This window comes from Melanostigma gelatinosum (genome assembly GCF_949748355.1).
Source record: "Melanostigma gelatinosum genome assembly, chromosome: 13".
Classification (NCBI taxonomy): domain Eukaryota; kingdom Metazoa; phylum Chordata; class Actinopteri; order Perciformes; family Zoarcidae; genus Melanostigma; species Melanostigma gelatinosum.
The window spans coordinates 19,102,148-19,123,987 of NC_136646.1; the positions used below are offsets into that span (position 1 = coordinate 19,102,148).

A 21,840-nucleotide genomic window follows, 5' to 3' on the forward strand; every position below is an offset into this window, starting at 1 on the left:
GGCTGGTGGGGTGTGTGCTATGCGAGGGCCCCAGACCCAGACACAACACAACACACAGCTCTGCGGGCCACCACAGCGGGGCTGGAATGTGACCTGTTTCAGACTAGGCCCTGTGTATGTGTGTGAAATACTAAGGAGGAGGACATGGATGAAAGGATGCACTGCCTGCATGAGCCTTTTGATAAGCTGTGAGCATGTTGGGTATTTTGTCTTCAACACAGGGAACAGCAAAACATCACAAAGCAAGGACATCTGTTGTATTTTTTTTAAATCATCTTTATTCATTTTGCCATCGTATTCCATAAAAGTTTTAATGGACACTAATATATAATAGATAACGTCAAAATATGTCTGCTCTTTATGTAGTTAGATTCACAGAGAGACTTTCTGTCTATATATATATATATATATATATATATATATATATATATATATATATATATATATAAGAAATAAATCAAGAAAAATAAATACACAGTACAGAAGTCCACATACATACTCTGTATTGTAAATTAAGTCTTATCAAAATAGATTCCACAAAATATGGAACCAAAGAGCTTATTTGATTCTGGTAAATAAACTGAGGCTTCGCATCGCATTATTGTGAGCTCAAGTGCTCCTGACAGATGTTACACAATGTTTTGGGATAACCCACAAAAAGTCATATTAAAACATACCCTTAAATTAATAATATTAGTGTGTTGAAGATAGCATTTGGAGAGGAAATCTAGAATGCCGTTTTCGTAAAGGGTTGCAAGAGGAAACACTTTGTACAGGGTAAATGCTTGTGACTAATACTATTCTACCTGCCTTTTCCTGACAGTGTGCCCTAAGTGCTGACATCGAAACTGTCTAAGCTTGATTCTAATTTTAAAAGAGAACTATTAGGACAGTTCTGAAACAGCTTTCCGGAAAGAAATCATGAATGAAAACAGCAGACAAAAATGACAACAGTAAAGCGAGGAGTGATTTTCTGAGATCTACTGAGCGATAAGAAAGGAAGAGAAACATCTCAAACAGGCAACGAAACCTCCAATGTTACAGAGAAGTTGCTCGTTTATGTTTACGGGCAGTCAGTCAGACTGGTGAGTTCACTGGAGCTTGGAAAAAATCTGAAAACACAACTGACTTTCAGTGAGTGTGAAACTTAAATAGACTCTACTGGACGGCAGAGAAATCTTTAAGGAAATCACAGGTTTTCTTGTGGACAACCTCACGGAGCTTCCTGATTCTACGACTGCTGGAGGATCCTACAAAGCTGTCGGGCTGCAGGACGGCCATCCCATTCTGAACATCCCCCATGATGATGAGCTGTCCGTCGGCTGTGGTGATGTTGGGGCAGGGGCAGTTCCAGTCCATGTTCAGAAGAGTCACCTCCAAGGGCTCTTTGCCAAAGAATCTCAGGCCCATCTTCTCATCTTTCAAGATCTCCTCCACTGTCACCAGAGCGTGGCCTGACTCCTGCTCCTCCGTCAGCTCGTTAACACGGCCAAGGATCACAAAGTCACTCTTACAGAAGCTGGCGACCATCTTGGCTCGGGGCTTACACATCTTGCACTTGCGGTTCTTCTGAAACGGACACATCTCTTCACAGGCCTCTTTAGACTCAAAGCTGTTCTCGTTGCCACCACAGCCTCCGAACACAAAGGACTGGCACTTTTTGAGGCTGTTGCTATAAGCCCAGCGAGGCTCATAGGCCTTGCAAGGCCCTTGGAGGCTCGGTAGGCTGCAGGGAGCCGCTAGCTCTCCTCCGCATGACAGCATGCAGGCTTCATATGTGTTGAAATGGTTACGGTTTTTGTTGCACTGACTGTAGGTAAAGGTGAAGCAATTGTTCCTCTTTGGTTCATAGTACCAGCTGATGCTCTCTTCTCCACAGCCGTCTGTGTCTGGACTCTTGAGACACTCTTCAGCTGGAAATGGTAGGTTGGTATTATTCCCCTCTGCATTCCTACCTTTCGCATCCTTCCCGATCACCACCAAGGGAAAGTGTGACGACACACTTCCACCAACATTTTTGGCCGTACACGTATAAATGCCGGCATCCTGAAGTTGCGCGTTGTATATGACCAGCTGGCCAATGTTAGTGACCACAACGTTCCCTCTCACATGATTAGGCCTCATTATGGTGTTCTCTTTGCCCTTCAGTTGTTTCTCCCAAGTGACATGCGGATGTGGCTTTCCAGACACCTCACACAGGAAGCTAGCTGTCTCACCCACAAAAACAGCCTGTTGGGTGGGGCCGCTGTGTATGGTGGGAAGCTGGATGTCAGCAGGGAGGGTGGTCTGGAGGGCGGTGGTGGGATGTAAGGTGGTCTCTGCTGGGATGGGACTGGTGTTTGGCCAGGTCAAGTGGTACCTGTAGGTAGGTTGAATAACAAAGGACTTAATCAGAGCCAGTATATGTCAAAGGCTCTTCTTTATATTGACAAATTACACAATTAATACATTTAAGTTTCTAATGCTACAGCCAGAAAAATAGACTGATAAACTAAAATGAGGCAACTTTACCTCATCACACCAAAAACAAATTGTAGATTTCTAAAATACTTAACATGTTACCTGCAGGTGACCTCAGATATAGAGATACCCTTGGAACAGGCCTCTGCATCCATGTAGCACTTGTTATAGTATGTCATGCCGTCAGACGCACAGGTGAAGTGGGGTTCTCTCTCACAGCGGTCCCGACACTTACAAACAGGCTGGCCGTCCCAGATGTCACACTCGGACCCTTGCTGAGAGCACATGAACTTGTCGCAGGTGGCGCCCTCTGGCATTCCTATGGGCCCCTTGTTGCCCTTGACGTCTATGTAGCGTGATGCCACACAGCTCTTGTTACCACATACATTAGGGCAGCACTTCTCAAATGCTTCACAGTTCTAAAGTAGGAAGAGAAAAGAAAAATCACTGCTGTTAGTTTTTTTTTGTTTTATACAGTTTCAGTTAAAATTCTGTCGAAAATGTTTTTTTATTCCTGGAGAAATTCTCCTCGCAAAACATGACCTGTATGCTTCATAAGGGTACATTTAGATCAGAGGGTTCTTTACATTTTATCAGTGTGGATGAAACAGCATGAATAAAAACTTGGAGGTAAATGTTGTTGAAAATGTAACATGTGTAACACTAAGATTATTTTTGTTAAATTGTGTTATGGCTTGGCATTTCTTTCTATCAAACCCCCGTGCAGCAACTATTGCACAATTCAAAGGAAAACGGGAATTGTTGGCATATGATAGCTGCTCCTTTAGCTGTTTGACATTTAGGGGGGTTCGTCCAACATGAGATCCTGGTCTAAAGGATAGAACTTTGACTGCAAACGAACTGCGTCATATGTCCTATTGTCTAGGCTACACATTTACATCAGCAGTAGCTACATCACCGTCAGTTGCAGGTTCAACTCACCTGGTCGGATTCACACTCGCGCATGCAGGTGCTCATAGCATCCACCCACAGGTTGGGGTTCAGGTCATTTGGGCACAGACCTGCGTGAGAATACACCACTTTTGCCACGGACATGGGCATTGCGCTCACGCGGCTGCTGCCCGTATAAAGGAGTATAGTATAACAATGTCCCAGAAGAAACCAAATCCATCGAGGAAACAGCATCCACCACATGTCCGACGCGTAACACAACGGACGTTAAAAAGAAAAATCTTGAAAATGCAACGACTTTAAAGTGTTGTGGAAAAATACTCTGTAAACTCTCCTCAAGCTGTCGCGTTATTAGTTCCTAACCACTGGAATCAGATGCTGCACAAAAGCAGCAAAATAGGCGCGTGCGGGACCGGTCTCGATGTGGAGAGCTCTCCAGATTAGACGCTCGACGCAGTAGCGAGAGATGAGATTAGTGCTGCGGTGAGCAAACCCACTTAAGATATAACTACATGAATTACAGTGACATGTCTAGTCGGGCAGCAAATCCCAGCTGAGTTACAGTTATGATCAACTTAATTAAAGGGGGGGGGGGGGGTTAGTTTGCAGGCGCTGTTTCATAAAGGACTGGCGAGACACCTGTGCGTATAAGTCGCTGCTGCCTTAACCCTTAGCTTGCAAAGAAGAAAGAGACATGCAGCAATCACTCTAAAACGAGAGTAGATGAGATTTAAAACAAACATTCAACATCTTCACACATTTAAATAACAAGTGTAAAGGTACTGAACAGAATCTTGAAAAAAAGACCGCATTGTGCATGTTATAAACTGTTTCTTACAATTTAGCAAGTTATTATTGTGTAGCATTTCAAAATATGAAGATGCTTTTTCTTGTCATATGCACCAAATGAAAGCAGCACTGTGTGACAATACTGTGAACTATAATACTGCATTACAATGTAGCACCGTTTACTGTAAAATCCCTGCTGTCCATATGGACAAAACGTTCATGTCCAGAAGATGGCACCAAACTCAGTGTCTTCTTTTTGTAGATCCTATTCTGGTTTCCCTTCTGAGCTCAAAGTGAACCATAAAGGTCCATTTAACCTGAGTAGATTTGTGGTTTCCCTCCTCGTCTTTTTCCTCTAAAGGTTTCTGTACCTCAAAAACTCCATGACCAACAACAGCAAATCTTTCCAGATATGTGATCACAGTTATACTTGAGCACCAGGTGATGGCGACATAAAGCCACTTCTGTGTTTTGGCCAGTAATATCTGAGCTGCTTGTTACAGAATCCAAACTTCCAAACTGTACTATTTTTTATATAATACATTTAATTTCTGCCATACTGAATACACCATTTTGCCGCCCTGCCATATTCACTGAAACGGTTGATTCATAATGTCACATAATGTCACATAATGTATTCAGGTTTAACTGATTAAAATGATAAAACATGCATCCTCAAACAGTCTAGTTTGTTGTATGTTTTACAATGTGACGCGTGTTGTAAAATGTCCTGAAAACTCCGGTCAGGAGTCATAATTCTTTCTAAACTCACCACTGCAAAACGTTGGAAATGCCCCAAATAGTGAAGTGCAGCAAGTCGTAGCATATGCTTGACATGGTACAAAGAAAACATGATCCTGATCTACATGCCTCGGTAGCTGAGTATGCCAAACGTCCCAGTGTGTGGACAATACTCCATCAGACAGATGGAATATTAAGTTGTATCAATTAAAAAACAGTCCTTTCTCCAACTACCACACTCACCCACTTGGGTTGAGTTCATCAGAAAATCCTATGTACATGCCATTTCATCTTTAAAGCATTTTCAATGTTGGAATATGATGTAGCGTCGTTAGTGATGGGACTGGAATGAAAGAGATGATGCTGGGCATATCGCAATCAACAAGCTCAAGCTATCACAATATTGACATGTAAGAAGTCACAAGTGGTACAGACAGCTTGGCCGGGTTTTCACAACATGATATATGTTGAGAAAACTCGCTTTGTTCCATGAAAGCCGATTCTAGGAAGTGTTGCAGAAAAGGGAGCTTCAAAACAAAAGAAACTGGCTGGTGGTCTGTTTGGTTGCGAACATGAACAGAAGAAAGGATGATGATTCAGTTCCAGTGACACTATAGGAACACCATTCAACTCAAATTAAACTGGTTTTACTGGCGTTAAAAAGCTGGTCTATATGTATCTTTAGGTGAACAACATATCCAACATATGTCTGTGTGTATGTGTGTGTGTGTGTGTGTGTGTGTGTGAGAGAGTATGGAGTGCTTCCCAAGCTGAGTCCCTGCTGAGCCCAAAGAGGCCCAGTGCGCTCCAGGCCAAACCCTGCAGTCTTAGTCTGGTCTGAGTCTGTGAGGCCTCTCTGAACACACGCAAACACATGCATGCAGCCTAAGTAATGAGTGACTATAGTAACGAAACAGTGATGATATAACTGACGATAATAGCGATCACTTACAGAAAATTGATTGTACGAATTTTTACACACATACACATAATGTGCATGCTCTCTATTTCACAGTGAAGCTGTGTTTTCAGTGTCTGCCCACCCTCCCACCCCTAACCTTTACCCCTCAAGATCCTGCATTCCCAGCATAGCCAGCACTGGGGCTACAGGGCATGTCAATATATTGAATAAAGCCTCATGGCGGACCCCATGCAGGGCGCCCCGACCGTCTATCTGCCTTCAGCGTATGTATTGTCTGCACACAGACCTTGACTTTGACCCTCTCTGTGCACACTCACCATCTTTCTGAGACCAGATCAAAACCGCTTTGCAACTCAAGGAATGTCTCCATTTCTTTTTCATGTTCTTGCAATATGTGGATTCGTGGTTCAAATGCGCCGTAAAGTTTCCAGATCCTGGTGCTTGCAAATACTTTATCACAATCATGTTATCCTCAGTAACTGCAAACGTCCACTGACAAGAGCAGAACATCAAAAAACAATATATCAGTAAATTGTAAGTGTTAAAAATCAGGAATGAAGCTGATGGTAGAATAACCGGCAGCCATTGGATGGTATTTCACCTTGAAACCAAAATCTCTGGCACACTGCACCGTCTATACGGCAGAAGTTTAAACCAGAAATCAGTGAAAAACAGGAGCCTACAATGTTTGGTTACAGTACCTTTGGTTTTGTACGGATGAAACAAGCGATATAACATGTTCGCTGATGAGCTTTAGAGATCTACACACTAGCTGTTTCCCCTCGTTCCCCATGTTTCATGTGTTTTGCTGCGATTTCTGGTCTAGGTGCAGCAACGTTTCCTCTCTCCAAAACCATGGGACTCAATAAAGTAACCCCAACAGGCAAAGAAGCACATTCCCACTATTCCTTTATTCATTTGCTGTATGTGGGCCTGTACAGCTCAAGCCGAACGAGATGGCTGACACACTCCATTTATAAGATGACGTTCCACTTTTCTTTCTTCCAAGTCGCTCACAGGGCCCCACAGTTTGTTGGGTATATACAGTATATATATGCTGTATATATATATATATATATAAGCTACTGTAAATCTGACCTCAGCATTAATCTCTCAGTGGCTTTACACAAATAAGCAGCTCTGTGTATTGGCTTTGTGTATAATGCCTGTTAGAGACGGGCACATATTGCACCACGGCCATCGTAGAAGCACATCGAGCAAGGCACCTGTGAGTAACGTCGCCTTGTGCCTCCGTTTCTAAAATGCTCTTAAGGCTTCTTGCCCATGACTGAGTCCTGGGAAGCTGGTTCAAAAACAATGAAGGTGTTATGACTGTTCATACTAAGCTTATTATGAGTGTCTCACTCCAGAACAAAGGAGAGGGACACGTCCAGCCACAGCACGGCCCTAAGCTGATTCCTCAGCCCCAGTCTAGACACACCACAACATGCCGATGGACACACATGCAGGCGTACATGTGCAGATCCACGGGGTCCACTCTAATGTATATGTCCTGATTGCCATACATTCCTTTCTCCCTATATTTAGGTTGCACACACACACACACACACACACACATTTAACTTTCTTAACGCCATCCCGCTCAGATTATGCAACATCTGCTCTCTCCGGATTGCAGCGTCTGAACATCTGCTCGCCGCATGAACACTATTGTATTCATTTGACTGAAGAGGTTAAGGATTTCCAGCGTGTCAGTATGACCATAACTTAGGTGTTGTTTATGTTCTTTAAATCAGAGAGGGAACATAACAAAATGTCTCGTTTTGTTTAAGGTCAAAACAGAACGTACAACATTGGCTCGTTGCACAAATGCAGGTCAAAGGTGAAAAACCACAGCTGGACGGTAGAATACTGAACTTTGAAATGCGTATTACTAGTGTTAATAATGGACCTATTAACTGGTAATAATATGAAATGTTAAATTATTGTTGAAAGGAAGTCTATGTATCTGCAGTAAATGATGCAGTTGGATTCTTCATCAGTTATATATTTCAGTAAATCGGCTATTCAGGGTTGTTAGAGGTTTATTCGTCAACGTGCAGGTTGGACCTCTATAAAAGGTGTGCAATTTTCAGTTATTACTTTTTATTCAAGTGTTCATATTGAAATCTTTAATGGCTTAATGGTTTTCGGTATAAACATAAAACATGGACCAGTATTTAAGCAGCAAGTTTTAAAACATGTTTTATATTCAATTAAATCCAAGCAAAAAAAAATAAAAAAAGAATTCTATTGGTGATACCTATGTGGCTGATGCCAAAATGTGCTCTTCTGCTCCCTCTACTGGCTGTTGGTAGAAACATACATCTCAATGAATTATTGGGGAGTTTACCTCAACATCCAGCCCACACATGCAGGTACAAACAAAAGGAAGACCTGCAACAAAAACCAGACCAAACATGTCACCGCTCCCTTCATTTATAGTGAGCACTAAGATAGACACTCAAACTCATTACATCAAAGTTACTTCTGTTCGTCAGATGGAGATAATGTGAATTTAGAAGACGAGGTCAGACGGAAGGAGGGAAGTAATTCACCAGGCTTTATCAAAGAACAGATACAGGTCTCCAGAACCAAAGAAGTCAAACAGTGAAGATCCTTCCTACGAGTGCACCGGACGCGCTGTATATAAAAATATCAGACTCTGAATGCATAGGTTAAGTCAAACTGTATTCTGCGTCTTCTAGAACAATAAGCAACTCAACAAATACAATGTTCGTTATCTGCTTTCCACAGAATCAAAGGAGATCCTATAAAAAAAAAAAACCCATTTCAAACATCCTGCTCTCACTCACCCTATACCACCGTATAAGGCCAGCGGGATGTTTCCTCCACACATCGTCCCAAACTCCTGCTTTAAACATGCGGCACAACTGCACTTAATAAAGCATTTGACATAGCTGGGAACAGAACAGAAGCACTTTCTTCTCACAGCGAACCTTCTCCACCACATTGCACTTTGCTTCAACAGCGTCCCGGGACTTTTGCATCCCAGAGCTGAACTCTCTCTCTCTCTCTCTCTCTCTACGTGAAGACTTTTTGACACAAACACAACAGGCCTAACCCGGTTAAAAAGAAACAATAGAAAATATACATCTGAAAAGCATACGAATGCAGCAAGAGCGTCGGGTGTACATGTCGACAGTAAACAGTCACCGCTGGGTAAGGAACTTTCTGATTGTAGGAGATGTGTAGTGGCCGCCTGCTGCACAGAAACGAGCCCCGGCGTTGAGAACTTTAAAAGAGGAAGACGAAGGTGTCGATGAAAGCAGCATAAACCATCCCGACACAACGTGGCCGTTAAAACGCTGAGTGTACAGGACAAGAATGTTTGTCAGTGCGGTCATCTTGTGTGTCTCCATTTAAATCAAACAGCAACACTTGTGATTAAGCAACCGAAAAGAAAGAATTTACATTAAAACAAAAATAAAAACATTAGCAGAAGACTGGCCTTGATAACCAAACTGAGGCCATAGATGGATATTTGAAAGCAATCTAGTCACTATATAGACAGCCTTAGTCGACACACGGCAACCAAAATAAGAATTAGAAATAATCGTCAATAAGAATTTCCGTCAGTGCTGGAAGAACAAGGAAGCGTCGCACACGCAGACCGTCATGCCGTCTGCTGAATCGCATTTCTTTCTTCTCCACCTCACGAGTGTCACAAGGCTGCGTTCTCCTCTGAAGCAGTGATAGTTTATTCTGCAGTTAGTATCTTTGCTGGCTAGGTTAGTTTTTGGTTTTGATTCTAATCACAGTTAAAACAGAATGACAGCAACTGAAATTAACTCGCGCGCACACACACACACACACACGCACACACACACACACACACACGCACACACACACACACGCACACACACACACACACACCCTTTACCGGGACTCAAGCCTCGGCACTCTGAAGCGCATTGGTCTCGCTCCGTTAGTGGGACTCAATATAAATCAAAACATTCTAAATAAATACGTCACAATTGACCGTTTTAAGTATTCTGCTGACTCAACCTAACAGGATGCACTGTTGAAAAAAAAAAAAAAAATGAGTTGCACATTTATCTCCAAGATTTTACATTTTTGTCCGACATGAAGACAGAAAAGAGAACAATTCAAACAAAACAAATTAGTTTGTTCCCACAGTGACTTGAATGATTTAAACATGGAGGGAAACCAGTGCTGCTCCTCACGTGTGTCCATCCTCGTGTGGATACAGATGAAAAGGAGACTGTATGTACAGCAGTACTGTTCGTCCAAAGATACCTTAGATTACCTCCACCTTAGAATTAGTATGCGATTCCCTCTGCAGGAAAGACACTAAGGTGCATGCCTACAGCATGTATGAAAGTGTGTACGCCAGCTAGAACATCTGAGAGCACCCTTGCCGTGTGCAAGTCCAACTTGTCCTACTCCGAGGACCGGTGATGAACTGAAGTGGCAAGAGTCCTGTAAGTCCTTCCTGTCGTCCTCTGCTCATTGTCTCATCAGACCAGGTCTTTTGCTCTGCGACCACAGTCTGTACAGGGACGTGTCCCGATGAGGCTGTTACAGAGTCCCATTCAGGTCCGGTCCGTAAGGAAGACAAGCCAACGCCTCCCTCTGTTGTCCCACTGGAGCCTTGGCACAAAGTGCAGTGGGGAGGAGAGAAAGAAATGAAGAGGAGGAGAAAAGGGGCCCGAAATACTTTCGCACATAATCGAGGACACCATGCATCAGTAATCGCTTACAACTGGTTGGGTACACTAAAGCGGCAGGAGGTGCCAGAGGAGGACAATAGCTACTGAACTTGAAATGACAAATCCCAGTTAGGAAATTGGCGAAACACCAAAGCCGGACAAAGCTGTTACAAGGGACCTGGGCGGGCAACTAGTTACGGTGGCTTGAGGGCAGCTGCAGAAGCCCATCCGTAAGCGGGGAGACCTCCGGCTCTGTGGCAGCTCTAGTAGGTGAGGCGGGAGGCCTTCATGTTGTAGCACGGTCTGTCTGTTAGGCCCCCAGTCCCAGAGAACAGGGACAGGCCCTCTGCTTTCTCCAACACAACCTCAAGCTCCTGGAAGTCCTGCAGCCGAGCTACGTCCTTGTCCTGGACGGAAAAAAAGACAGTTAAATCAATAACAGATTCACCTTCCCAATCGTTCATTTTCATGAAGAAACATCACAGAAAGCCCTGTTTGAAACATGTCAGTTTGCTTTTAGGTCATAAATGACACTATTACAATGAAAGCATTTTAATAAGCGAGTGAATTCGATTTTCCTTGTGGAGTACAAATGGTTTTGCAGCTCATAGGACCGCCACACTGTATTTTCCTTTACCATACCGTTCTCAACATGGTGTTCGGCAGCTTGCGGATCTTCTCCACGTGCTCGGTGCTGATATCCAACTCTCGGCAACAGACCCGAAGGAGGGAGCGATAGGTGAGCTCCTGGCGGTCCAGCTCCACCTCAATGAAGTCGTTCTCCCGAGTGTTGGGGTTCTGGATACGCACCTTCAGCACCAACTCTAGAGGAAAGGACCAGAGCAACGCCTCTTCTTTAACAAAGATGCTTAATAAGATGATGGACGCAGCCAGAAGCTGAGAGTCGCTGTGGAAGATTTGTGAACAACATATGAAGTGTTAATTACCGTGATTTAGAGGTGCTGGTTGGCGTAGAGCCAGGCTAACAGCTGTTTCCCCCGTGCCTCAAGTATGAAGCAAAGCTCGTCATCATAACACAATACAACGGACAACTCTCTCACCTTGCACGTTGACGGGGAAGGTGCTGGTGAAGAAGAAAGGCTGGAAGGCCGCCATGGGCCCACCAGCCTGGCCGTAGCTCAGCTGCTGTGGGATGGACTGCTGCCTGCTCATGGTTGGGTTAGCGTTGGCCACCGGGGCCTGGACCTGGCTCCCGCTGCTGCTGGCCAAGCTGGGGCTGGGCGAGGCCAACGGCGGCGAGCACACGGTGCCGTTGTGTGCCACCGCATGCGGGTAGTCGGCATGGTTGGCAAGGTGCGGCTCGACCGACAGCTCCATGGGCACCGTGCGGTTAACGGCAGCGTGGTGGTGGGACGAGGCCGGGCTGGGCGACACGCCATTTTGCTCAGTCACGGGGATGAGATCCCCGTGGGCTGGGCTGTGGGCGGTGGGCTTTGGGGGAGATGTGGGGCCGTCAGAGAGCAGGCTCTGGGATTGGTGAGGCTCGTGAGTCGGGGAGAGGGCGGGTGAATCACTGTGCGTGTCCTCCGCGTCTTCACCAGAACCATTCTGTGTAAGGTGCCGTGCCAGGATGATCTCTGCCTTATCCATCTTGGAATACATGAAGGCCGGGTTAGACAGGTAGTTGGGGATGATCGGCAACTCAGGCTCCTTGACTTCAGGCACGTCCTCCACCTCAACTGCAGTGATAATGTGCATCAAAAAAAGAAAAGAAAAGAGGATTATATTTTGTTTGTGTCAAAACCATGAACAGATGTGCACTTATACCCTCAACACCTGAAGTTATAATCTCTACATTCCATCAACAGATAAATCACACGCAAGTAACAACGACTGACTTCTATAATGATGCGACAGAAACAAGTGGGTAAGAAATGTGTAGCTCACCTCCTAAAAGCCGTTTGATCTCCGGTTTGGATGTAAGTTGCGAGGCCAACTCATCCTTAGCCGTGAGGATTTCTTTGTCTGCTCCATAACTGAGTAAGTAGGACACTATGTGCTTGTGGTTCCTCTTGCATGCCCAGTGCAGGCAGGTCCTGGTGAGATTATCGGAGAGGGGACAACGTTCAGTGAACCAAAACACCCATATGCTGATAAAATGACTTTAAATAAATATATATATATTGATATAGTTCCACCTATAATCACACGTTATTTAATCAAATCAGTGGCAATGAGAACAAGTTTAGCAGGTTTCACAGTGACTGCTGATTTACTTGACTAGTTTAATGGCACTTTATATTTCAAACCATCCCCAAAACACTAGGTAGTAGAACGTGTATTACTGTTTGAATAGACAAGTTAAAAAGTTGCATGTCAAGCTAACTAAGCTCTGTCTAATAAGATAACACTGATTAGCTTTAATGCCTGCAACAACGCACTTGGCTGCACTGAACTCTGAGCGTGAAAATAACTTGATTATTAACAGATCTGTGCAGCAAACCAATACTTGTCATCTTTAGTTCAACGTGGTGAAGACATCGTGTATTCGTCCCAAACACTCACCAGCCGTTTATTTCGTTCTGCGAGTTTACATTTACTCCACTCTCCACCAATGTCCGCACTTCGTCGATGTCCCCGATGGCAGACGCCTCTCTCAGCCGCTCCTGTAATTCTTTATCCAACGAAGTGGTGGACATTTTGACACCGGCAACTAGCGCTGCCAGACCATAGGATACACGACAGCCGGTTGAATTAAGTTGTCAAGTGCAATCGGCCGACGATTCTTCCCACCGATGGCACACACGTCCACTAGAGATACACTTGCCAGCTAGCATTAGCTACCCCGGCTAATCTTACCTACTGGCTTAGCTTAGCGAGGTGTTAGCAGTCTTTGGTGCTAGCTTGTGGCTGCAAATCGCTTCGGCTAATGCGACTTCGTGTTGGATCTTTGGCGTTTACACTGCAGGTTCCGCCCTTTCGCCATTTATCTCTGTTGTTAAATCTCGTTTCAGTGCCACTGCCAACACTCAGTGCACTCATTCAATGTATCAGCGGTATCAGAGCTCCGTCATTGGGCTGCAGAAAACATCACCGCCTCATCGGGGGACATCTTTAGATGTAACAACAGTGGGCACACATGTTTGTTCCCCTCTGAATACTTTCAGTTATCTGACACTTAACTTTATGTAAAAAAATATATGTGACATTATCCAGTCCCCAGTCTTTGTCGGTGAGTAAATTAACTTTAAATAAAAGGTGAAATCACTGTCAATACCACACACTTGTTATCGGTAACCATGCAACCAGTGGGTGACAACAACATTTCCCCTCCAGAACACATAAAATATGTTTTTCTCAATACTGAATGTACGTAAAGGACACGGGATAATAATGCATATCTTTATTATTACCATAGACGAAGGTGGAGTTGTGTACTCTAGTTTTTTGATAGTTTAAATTGCTTCAGTTTTTCAGTTTATTTTGAAAGGAATCACCTGAAGTGGTAGTTTGTTTGTAGCACTGGTCTCCAAAAAGGAAAATGATACACTGTTAAAACTGTAAAACAGTTCATTGATTATAACCTAAACTTATAGTTTTATTTGTTTATTTATTAATGATAAAGATTGAACTTGTATTAACAGTTACTAGTCCATTATTTCAATATTGTGTTGCATGTCCTAAATATGACCACTAGAGGGCAGTGAACACACTCTGCTGTAAACATAACTGTCACTTCAGCTCCATAGACACAATATGATCAAACATAACTCTGAATACCGTGAAAGAACCGTTATACCTGTATTATGCCCACTGATGAATGTGGCTGTTTAGTGGGTAACTGTGACGACAACCGAACAATTCATAACTTTTATTTAAGCACATTTTTTGAATGTTTAAACTGGTCACCCTAGAGTGTTTACTACCCTTTTGTGGTCACAATGAGGGACTGCAACACATGAAATTCATCACGCTAGCGGCAATAGAGAAATGATGACATACTAATACTTCTGGTAAATAATTTCATAATACAGACAACAAACTGACACAATCAGATTTCAATAAACATAAACTCATTTTAATTATTTTACAGTGTCCACAGTTAAAAACACAAACTCCATTTTCCTCAGTAGAAATACTACAGATGTACTTACTGATTATGTTTACTCAATACAAGGTGCACCATAAAATAGCCTTCAAAGTATATATATATTGAGGTTTCAGTGCCATCCAGTGGTCAGAGTGAATAAATGCACCACATTAAATTCGTCAAATCAGCTTCTGTGCACACTCGATAGCTTACTACACTACACATTGAATACATTTAAAGTACTGTCTCCAAACTAAGGCATACAAAGCAGGTGAAAGAAATGGTCATGGAGTGATCATATTACTTGTAAAATACAATCAGGTGGGCCCGTGAAGCTAGCACTAGTGCTGTTCCACACTGTGACCACTGGAGGGCGTTACCGCCATTAAGTACAATGCGGTTTCAGAGTATTAGAACATCGACTGCCCTCTAGTGGACACGGCGTAGAACTGCAATATATTAATTCGTCAAGGTAGCCTCAATGCAGACATAACGGCATACCACTACTTCCTGTGAACACTTTCAAAATACACCAATTGGGTCATTTCGTAAAATCGGTGCCTTTTTAATTTTGAAAATAGTAACTACAATCATCCATTTTTGCAACGCTTTGGACAAAGGAGTTTAAAGTGACAAGAAACTGTATCAAGCCATCCATTACCTACACTCCGGAGCAGAAGGTAGCGGCAATGCACCAATACGCTTGATGCCAACTACTGTAAAACCAGAAGAAGAAGAAGAACGGAGATGACGTTGAGCGGCTCTTTATGGGTAGAACCATAAACGGGCGGCGTTGTTACAGCATCTGCCATTTTGATTAGAAATAACTACTTCAGTAGATATCGTAGTACTTTAAATTAAGACTACACTCTTGTAGGCAAAATGCTTTCAGCAGCCCAGCTACTCGATGAGTTAATGGGCCGAGATAGAAATTTGGCCCCTGACGAGAAGCGATGCAACGTGCGATGGGACGACGAGACCGTAAGTTATCATTCTAGCTAACGTTAGCCTAGCCAATTTGATAAGCTATCAAACGGTTAAGCGAGCAAATATGTATTTTATAGTATGTGGGAGTTGGCTCAATTAAGGTATCTGTCAACAGTCCGGATCGCAATGATAACACACAAAATTGGTTGCGTTAGCTGGTAGAGTGTCATGATCTAGGCACGCGCGCTAGTACAATTAGCACTCGTGTTAGCTAATGCTAATAGCATTTTATTGGCTTACAATGCGGCTTGAAACGTTGTGGATTCCATTGGGGTTACCCTGATGTTAGCTTCGAGTAAGAGTTAATGTTTAACTAATCACTGATAACACGAGTCACTGGTAAGAACGAGGTAGTGTTAAATCCACTTAAGCAATGACTTGTGAGGCTGATTTGTTCCCCTTTTAGCATAAAAAAAGCTATGGCCTGAACTGATGTAATAACTGTCGTTAGAAGAGACAGAGTCTGTAGTAACGTCGGTGTTGCGTTGCTCTGTCTTTTACAGAAAGTATGTCGGTACTACCTGTGTGGCTTCTGCCCAGCGGAGCTATTCACAAACACCCGCTCTGACTTAGGTAAGTTAAGAACATGTAGATATAAATGTTTTAAAGGAGTACTTCAACCTTAAAATGACCCGTTGTGTATATATATATATTTAATCCTACTCGCCACGTAATAATTAGAATTTTTAAAGAATACTTTGTTTTTCAAGCAAAACTACAACAAAATACACGTTGACAAACTCACACAACTGGAATAATTTCAACTTGCAAACACATAGCATTTAAAACACGTCTGTCATTTTAATAAGGGTGAAGTATGCCTTTTACTACAGCAATAGTTTAAAAGTCTTCTATATTAGAAGATAATTACCTTTTTTTTGCGATTCTTTTCCAGGCCCTTGTGAGAAAATCCACGATGAGAATCTTAGAATAACGTAAGTTCTGATTGTGCTTTCTAACATAACCTGTGTGCGCCTTGATATTTCCACACCATAACCTGCTTCTGCCCCGCTGTGTCCAGCTATGAGAAAAGCTCTCGCTTCATGAAGGAGGGCTATGAGCGCGACTTCCTGCGCTATCTGCAGTCGCTCCTGGCGGAGGTGGAGCGGAGGATTCGCAGAGGGCACGCCCGGCTTGCACTTTCCCAGGCCCAGCAGAACGCAGGGGTTTGTGCTCTTTGATTATCACTTTATTGTTTTTTTAAAAAAGAATACATCTTTTTTTTGTTGTCCAACAGTGACATGGCCTGTGTGTTTTACCTGAGAGACATTGTATTTATCTCTTCCTTCAGGGTCCTGGTCCATCAGGAAAGAATGAGGAGAAGGGCCAGGTTCTAACGGAGAAGATCGAAGACCTAGTGATGCAGGTTTGTGAAGAATATGATTAAATAAGTGATGGATGTTTTTAGAATTGATTGGTTCATATTAGCCATAGTAATTTGTGAAGGAACCAGGATGCACTGTATGGTGAATATCGGTCATATAACCTTTCCCAGATTTATTAAAGCTGGAATACATCATCTCTTGTCTCTACGAAACCTTGTTTGAAACGATCTTATAATTGACGCCTTAGAAATGTATTTGTCAGTGTTGTGGCACTGGGTTGTGTGTGTAGTGGCTGACTGGTCTCTGTTTTGCTTTTGCTCAGATTGAGGAGCTGGGGTCGGAGGGCAGAGTGGAGGAGGCCCAGGGAATGATGAAGCTGGTGGAGCAGCTGAAGGAGGAGCGGGAGCTGCTCAGCTCCACCCCCTCGGTGAGTCGGTTAACTCCAGACGTGCTCAGGATTATATGCACTGCTCGTGGAATATTACCATTGTTCTTGTAGAAATGATCAAAGTCAAACTAAGCTTGGCCTGACAATGATTCAATCATCAATCATCCTTAGTGTCAAACCTGTGCTCATTAGACAAGCAGTTGTGCTCAGTTAGGCTGAACTATAATGCTTATTCGATTTGTTTTATGATATAATGTTTGTTCCTTGTTATCCAGACCATCGAGAGCTTTGCAGCCCAGGAGAAACAGATGGAGGTGTGTGAGGTGTGTGGGGCGTTTCTCATTGTGGGTGACGCACAGTCCCGAGTGGATGACCACCTGATGGGCAAGCAGCACATGGGCTACGCCAAGATCAAATCCACCGTGGAGGAGCTCAAGGTAACAGGATTACATGCAGCAGAAGTTATTGGGTCCCCGTTACACTAGAAGAAGAGCATAAACGCTTCAATGTATTCATTCAAATATGTGAATCATGTGTTTATCAAAGCCACAATGTGTTGTACAGAGTATTAACAGTGTTACAAGACATTGCTGTATATTTTTTGTGTCCTACTTTTTGAAAGTGAATGATTTCCTGGAGGTTATTCCATTTCAACTGTTTTTGGTTGTGCCTCTGGTGTAAAATGTACTGATCAACTGGTCATAATTAATTCGGGGCCTCTCGCTTATTTACCTTCAGGAGAAACTACGTCGTCGCTCAGAGGAACCCCAAGATGAAAGCCCAGCGCTCAAGAAGGACCGAGAAGACCGCGAGCGTGAGAGGGAGGAACGGGAGAAAAAGCGCAAAGAGGAGGAAGAGAAGGAGAAGGAGCGCGAGAAGGAGCGTGAAAAGGAGAAGGAGCGCGAGAAGGAGCGCGAACGAGAGAGAGACAGAGAGCGGGACCGAGATAGAGACCGAGATAGAGACCGGGAGAGGGACCGGGAGAGGGACCGGAGGACTCGCCGAAGCGCCTCGAACAGCCGCCACTCCAGTCGAGCATCCGACCGGAAAAGGAGCCGATCCCGAGATCGCCGGCGGTCCAGGAGCAGAGACAAAGACCGGGAACGGGAGCGCAAACGCAGCAGGTATGGACGACGCCCTGTACCACATTAACCGACATAGGTGGTCTAATAACGGCAACGTGTGACCATAAATGGACAGCATGAGAGTAAACATTACAGTTTGACTTGTATGGTGCTATTTAGAACATTCTCCCATGTATTGATGTGACTCCTCCACAATGTGCACCATCACTTTGTGTGCTGTTGCATAAGGAGAAATGATTAAACGGCAGTTTTTGTTTTTTTTAATCGTTTCCTTAATAACTTATTTCCCGCCCTGTTTTTATAGGAGCCGAGACAGAGACCGGGAGAGGAGGCGCAGCCGCGAGCGCGTTGACAGAAAGCGTCGCTCCCGCAGTCGTGACCGGAAGAGGTCGCGTAGCTCTGAGCGCAAACCTCACCGCCATCGCAGCCGCAGCAAGGACAAGGACAAGGACAAGGACCGGGAGGAGAAGAGAGACCGGGACAGAGAGCGGTCATCGAAAGACAAAGGTGAGGACTCGGACATAGCTTTCGGTATTACATGTAAAATGACTCTCTTGGCCTCGAGTGTGTGCAGATTTCAAATAGACGGCACATGCTGTTGTACAAAAACATACCTGTACACAGCAAAAGGTTACCTTTTTGAGTGGTGTGTATATAAATATCCGATGTTTTCCCAGACCGTAAGGTGACGGAGGAGAGGAGCAGCTCTAAGAAAGAGAAGCACTCCAGCGGCGATGCAGCTGCCATCAAGGCTTCGTCAGAAGCGGAACCGATGGAGACGGAGGCGGCCGCCTCTGCCTCCCCTCGGCTTAACGGCCAACAAGAGCTCCTCCATTCTGAAGGTGACACTCAGTCCAATTAAAACTGATCTGATAGGACCTCAGATCAGGCTCAGGTAAGTGAGTCCTCCTCCTCGCTCCCCCCTGGCTCTCAACCCAACCCCTCCACCCTCCCAAGCCCCCCATCCCCCCCTCCTCCCCCTCCCCTGTTTACGTTCAGTTCAATGCCTATGATTTTGTCTTATGTACTATGTGCATATATATCTTTATCCTGTTTTTGAATAGTGCATCATAAGTATGCACTGAAGATGAAGGACTAGGCCCGATGAGTGAGAAGAAGGTAGAAAGCAATCACACAAACCCAAGAGGGAAAGGCCAGAGTAGCCCTGAGCAAACAGGCCGGAGGTACCCCTCGTTTTGTATCGCTGTCTCATACTTCTAGATGTTTGTCTTTGTGGACAAAATGACAGAAAACATATTAACCCGTCCAATCAAAGTCCTGCCTGTATTGACCTGTTTGTTTCTTTTTCTTTTGTTTATTTTTAAGTAGGAAAATTAAGTAATTTTGATTAGCTGAGCGATTGCACTCACTATAGGAAGAAACTTCAGCCACTGTGTGTTTACATGTTTATATATCTATCTATCTATCTCTATCTATCTATCTCTATCTCTATCTAGATAGATAGATAGATAGATATACACACACACACATGTATATATACACATATGTGTATATAAACATGGAGATGTCCCCTGCTCACATGTAAACACACAGACATACTTTCAGCTCTAGTCAAAGGTGCATGTGGAAGCACAAGCCATTTTTGCCGTAACCATAACTCACATATAATGGGTTTGTTGTCCAGCTTCCTGTGCCTGATGATGCCATGCAGTGTGTGTTTGGGGGGGTGTCATAGCAACGGGGGCCTTGCGTAACTAACTAACTGGAGGGTAGGGTTTATCAAATGAATTGCAGCTGACTTCCATACCTCACACAGCGTTGGTGTTGTGAGCGAGACCACATGAGAAAAGGGCAAATTAAAAATCATGGATACTCTGACTGTCAAACTGTGCAGGTACTCACCCCAGGTACTCCTTTCTCTACCCACATCCATTTCTGAATGCTGTTGCCTGTCAGAAAAAAAACAAAAAACAATTCTGTACTTCTCCACAACATGAACTTGGAAGCTTGAATGTGTATCTTTTTATTGTGGTTCTTTTGTAACTTGTAATATGTTTGGGGGGAAAAGGTCATTTTCTAGAAATGACGGCCTGCTTGACGTACTTATGCAAAATGCTAAAGTTTTCACGTAAGTGTAGATTTCCCCCAAAGTGTTCAGTACTTAAGCTTTGTTGGGATGTTTTTAACATCATTGAATCTGCTTAAAAATATGTCCCGTGCACTTTAGCATTGGCGTAAAGAATCTCAAACAGGTTTGTCTCTGTTTTTAAAACATTAGGGTCTAAGGTGGTGATGGATGGATTTATCAGATACTACAGATAAAGAAACTGACAAATAATTACAGTATGTTTAGGCCAAATTACATTTTATTATTATAATTAGTGTGTGTTGTTTATGATCTACTCTTTCCTCTGTGGCTAAATTGAGGGCTATATTTCCCCAGTAGTTCTTATGCAGATGCTATTGTTGCTCCAGTAGCAGCAGTTGTTGCTCGTTGCTGCAATTACTTGTTGTGGGACCTTTGCTGACATTGCATTTTGTGAACATTTTTGCTCAACAGGGGAAGCTGGGCGATCTGGCGGAGGAAGAAGTGGAAGAGCGCGGCCGACCTCGTCCTGATTCTGACACTTCGCTGCTTAAAAACAAGGTGAACCACAAATGTGTAGTGGCTTATTTAAAAACATACCACCATACATGTGTAAACGAGGAGGGGGGGGGGGGGGGAAATACAATGATTTTCATGTTCCGTCACCGGTCTGTCTTCGGGCTGGATGAGGGTAGTTGTGGTTCATCTGATGTATTACTTGGTCTAGATGTCAACCAGGCGTCACTTTGAATACCAAACTTAGAGAAGTTCATTCTGGGTTTTTATGTTATTTTGAAGATCTTTACACATCCTCCTTGTTTGTTGACATTTAGTGAAAATGAAATAAAAATAAAAACAAAAAAACAGTGCTTGTGGTTTGTTTTGGTTTGTCAGGTTCCACTTCACTCCCTGACCTTTTTTTTTTTTTAAGTCGGCTGAAAGCGTTTGTACAATGTTAGTCTCTTTTCTCCTCACGTAGAGCTCACATTGAGTGCTCTTGTCCCCTTACTGTAAAATATACTGATTTCATTTTGATCAAAAGATTTTCAAAGACTGACGATTCGTTTAATTTTGCTCTGCTTTTAATGTCCATGCTGTCTCGATGAATAAACTGTAAATATTTGTCAATGTTGTCGTGTTTCTTTTTCCTCCATTGTTACTCTACTGCAACACAAATGTCAACGTATGTTATATCTACGTGAACTTCAGACAGCACGGTTTGCTGTCTGAAGTTCCTCCTGTGCGTTGGTCTTTCCATAAAAGGCTGATGTATTGTGCAATAGTTATAACACTGAAAGATCTAAGATGTTACCAGGACCACTTAGGCAGAGCTAGATGTCTACAAGTGAAGACTTGTCTCTTGTGTTGCCATGTGTGCTGGTGTGATTTAGGCAAACATATTTTTATTACTAGTGCTAAAGAGAGAAGCAATTGCTTTG

General features: G+C 43.6%; 3 protein-coding genes across 4 annotated transcripts; 1 reads left to right on the plus strand and 2 right to left on the minus strand.

Annotated features, from left to right (window-relative positions):
- Positions 1–1,158: 1,158 nt before the first annotated feature.
- wfikkn2a (info WAP, follistatin/kazal, immunoglobulin, kunitz and netrin domain containing 2a) lies at positions 1,159–3,615 on the minus strand (the record flags this gene model as incomplete). The annotated part of the gene is made up of 3 exons (XM_079281457.1): positions 1,159–2,359; positions 2,563–2,879; positions 3,403–3,615. 3 exons carry the CDS (start codon positions 3,613–3,615, stop codon positions 1,159–1,161), a joined length of 1,731 nt encoding a protein of 576 aa, XP_079137583.1.
- A 4,349-nt stretch (positions 3,616–7,964) lies between these two features.
- ankrd40 (ankyrin repeat domain 40) lies at positions 7,965–13,452 on the minus strand. The gene is made up of 5 exons (XM_079281511.1): positions 13,045–13,452; positions 12,427–12,575; positions 11,580–12,218; positions 11,161–11,342; positions 7,965–10,925 (listed from the first exon to the last, which is right to left on the minus strand). Exons 1-5 carry the CDS (start codon positions 13,176–13,178, stop codon positions 10,782–10,784), a joined length of 1,248 nt encoding a protein of 415 aa, XP_079137637.1. The 5' UTR covers positions 13,179–13,452; the 3' UTR covers positions 7,965–10,781.
- A 1,907-nt stretch (positions 13,453–15,359) lies between these two features.
- Positions 15,360–21,524, plus strand: luc7l3 (LUC7-like 3 pre-mRNA splicing factor). Of its 2 annotated transcripts, none has more exons than XM_079281021.1 (11): positions 15,360–15,550; positions 16,060–16,129; positions 16,452–16,491; positions 16,578–16,722; positions 16,848–16,922; positions 17,204–17,308; positions 17,545–17,706; positions 18,008–18,393; positions 18,659–18,861; positions 19,032–19,249; positions 20,876–21,524. In XM_079281021.1, exons 1-10 carry the CDS (start codon positions 15,452–15,454, stop codon positions 19,214–19,216), a joined length of 1,470 nt encoding a protein of 489 aa, XP_079137147.1. In that variant the 5' UTR covers positions 15,360–15,451; the 3' UTR covers positions 19,217–19,249; positions 20,876–21,524. The 2 variants fall into 2 exon arrangements, with proteins under 2 accessions (XP_079137147.1, XP_079137146.1); XM_079281020.1 differs by having other exon boundaries at positions 19,032–19,196.
- Positions 21,525–21,840: the final 316 nt, after the last annotated feature.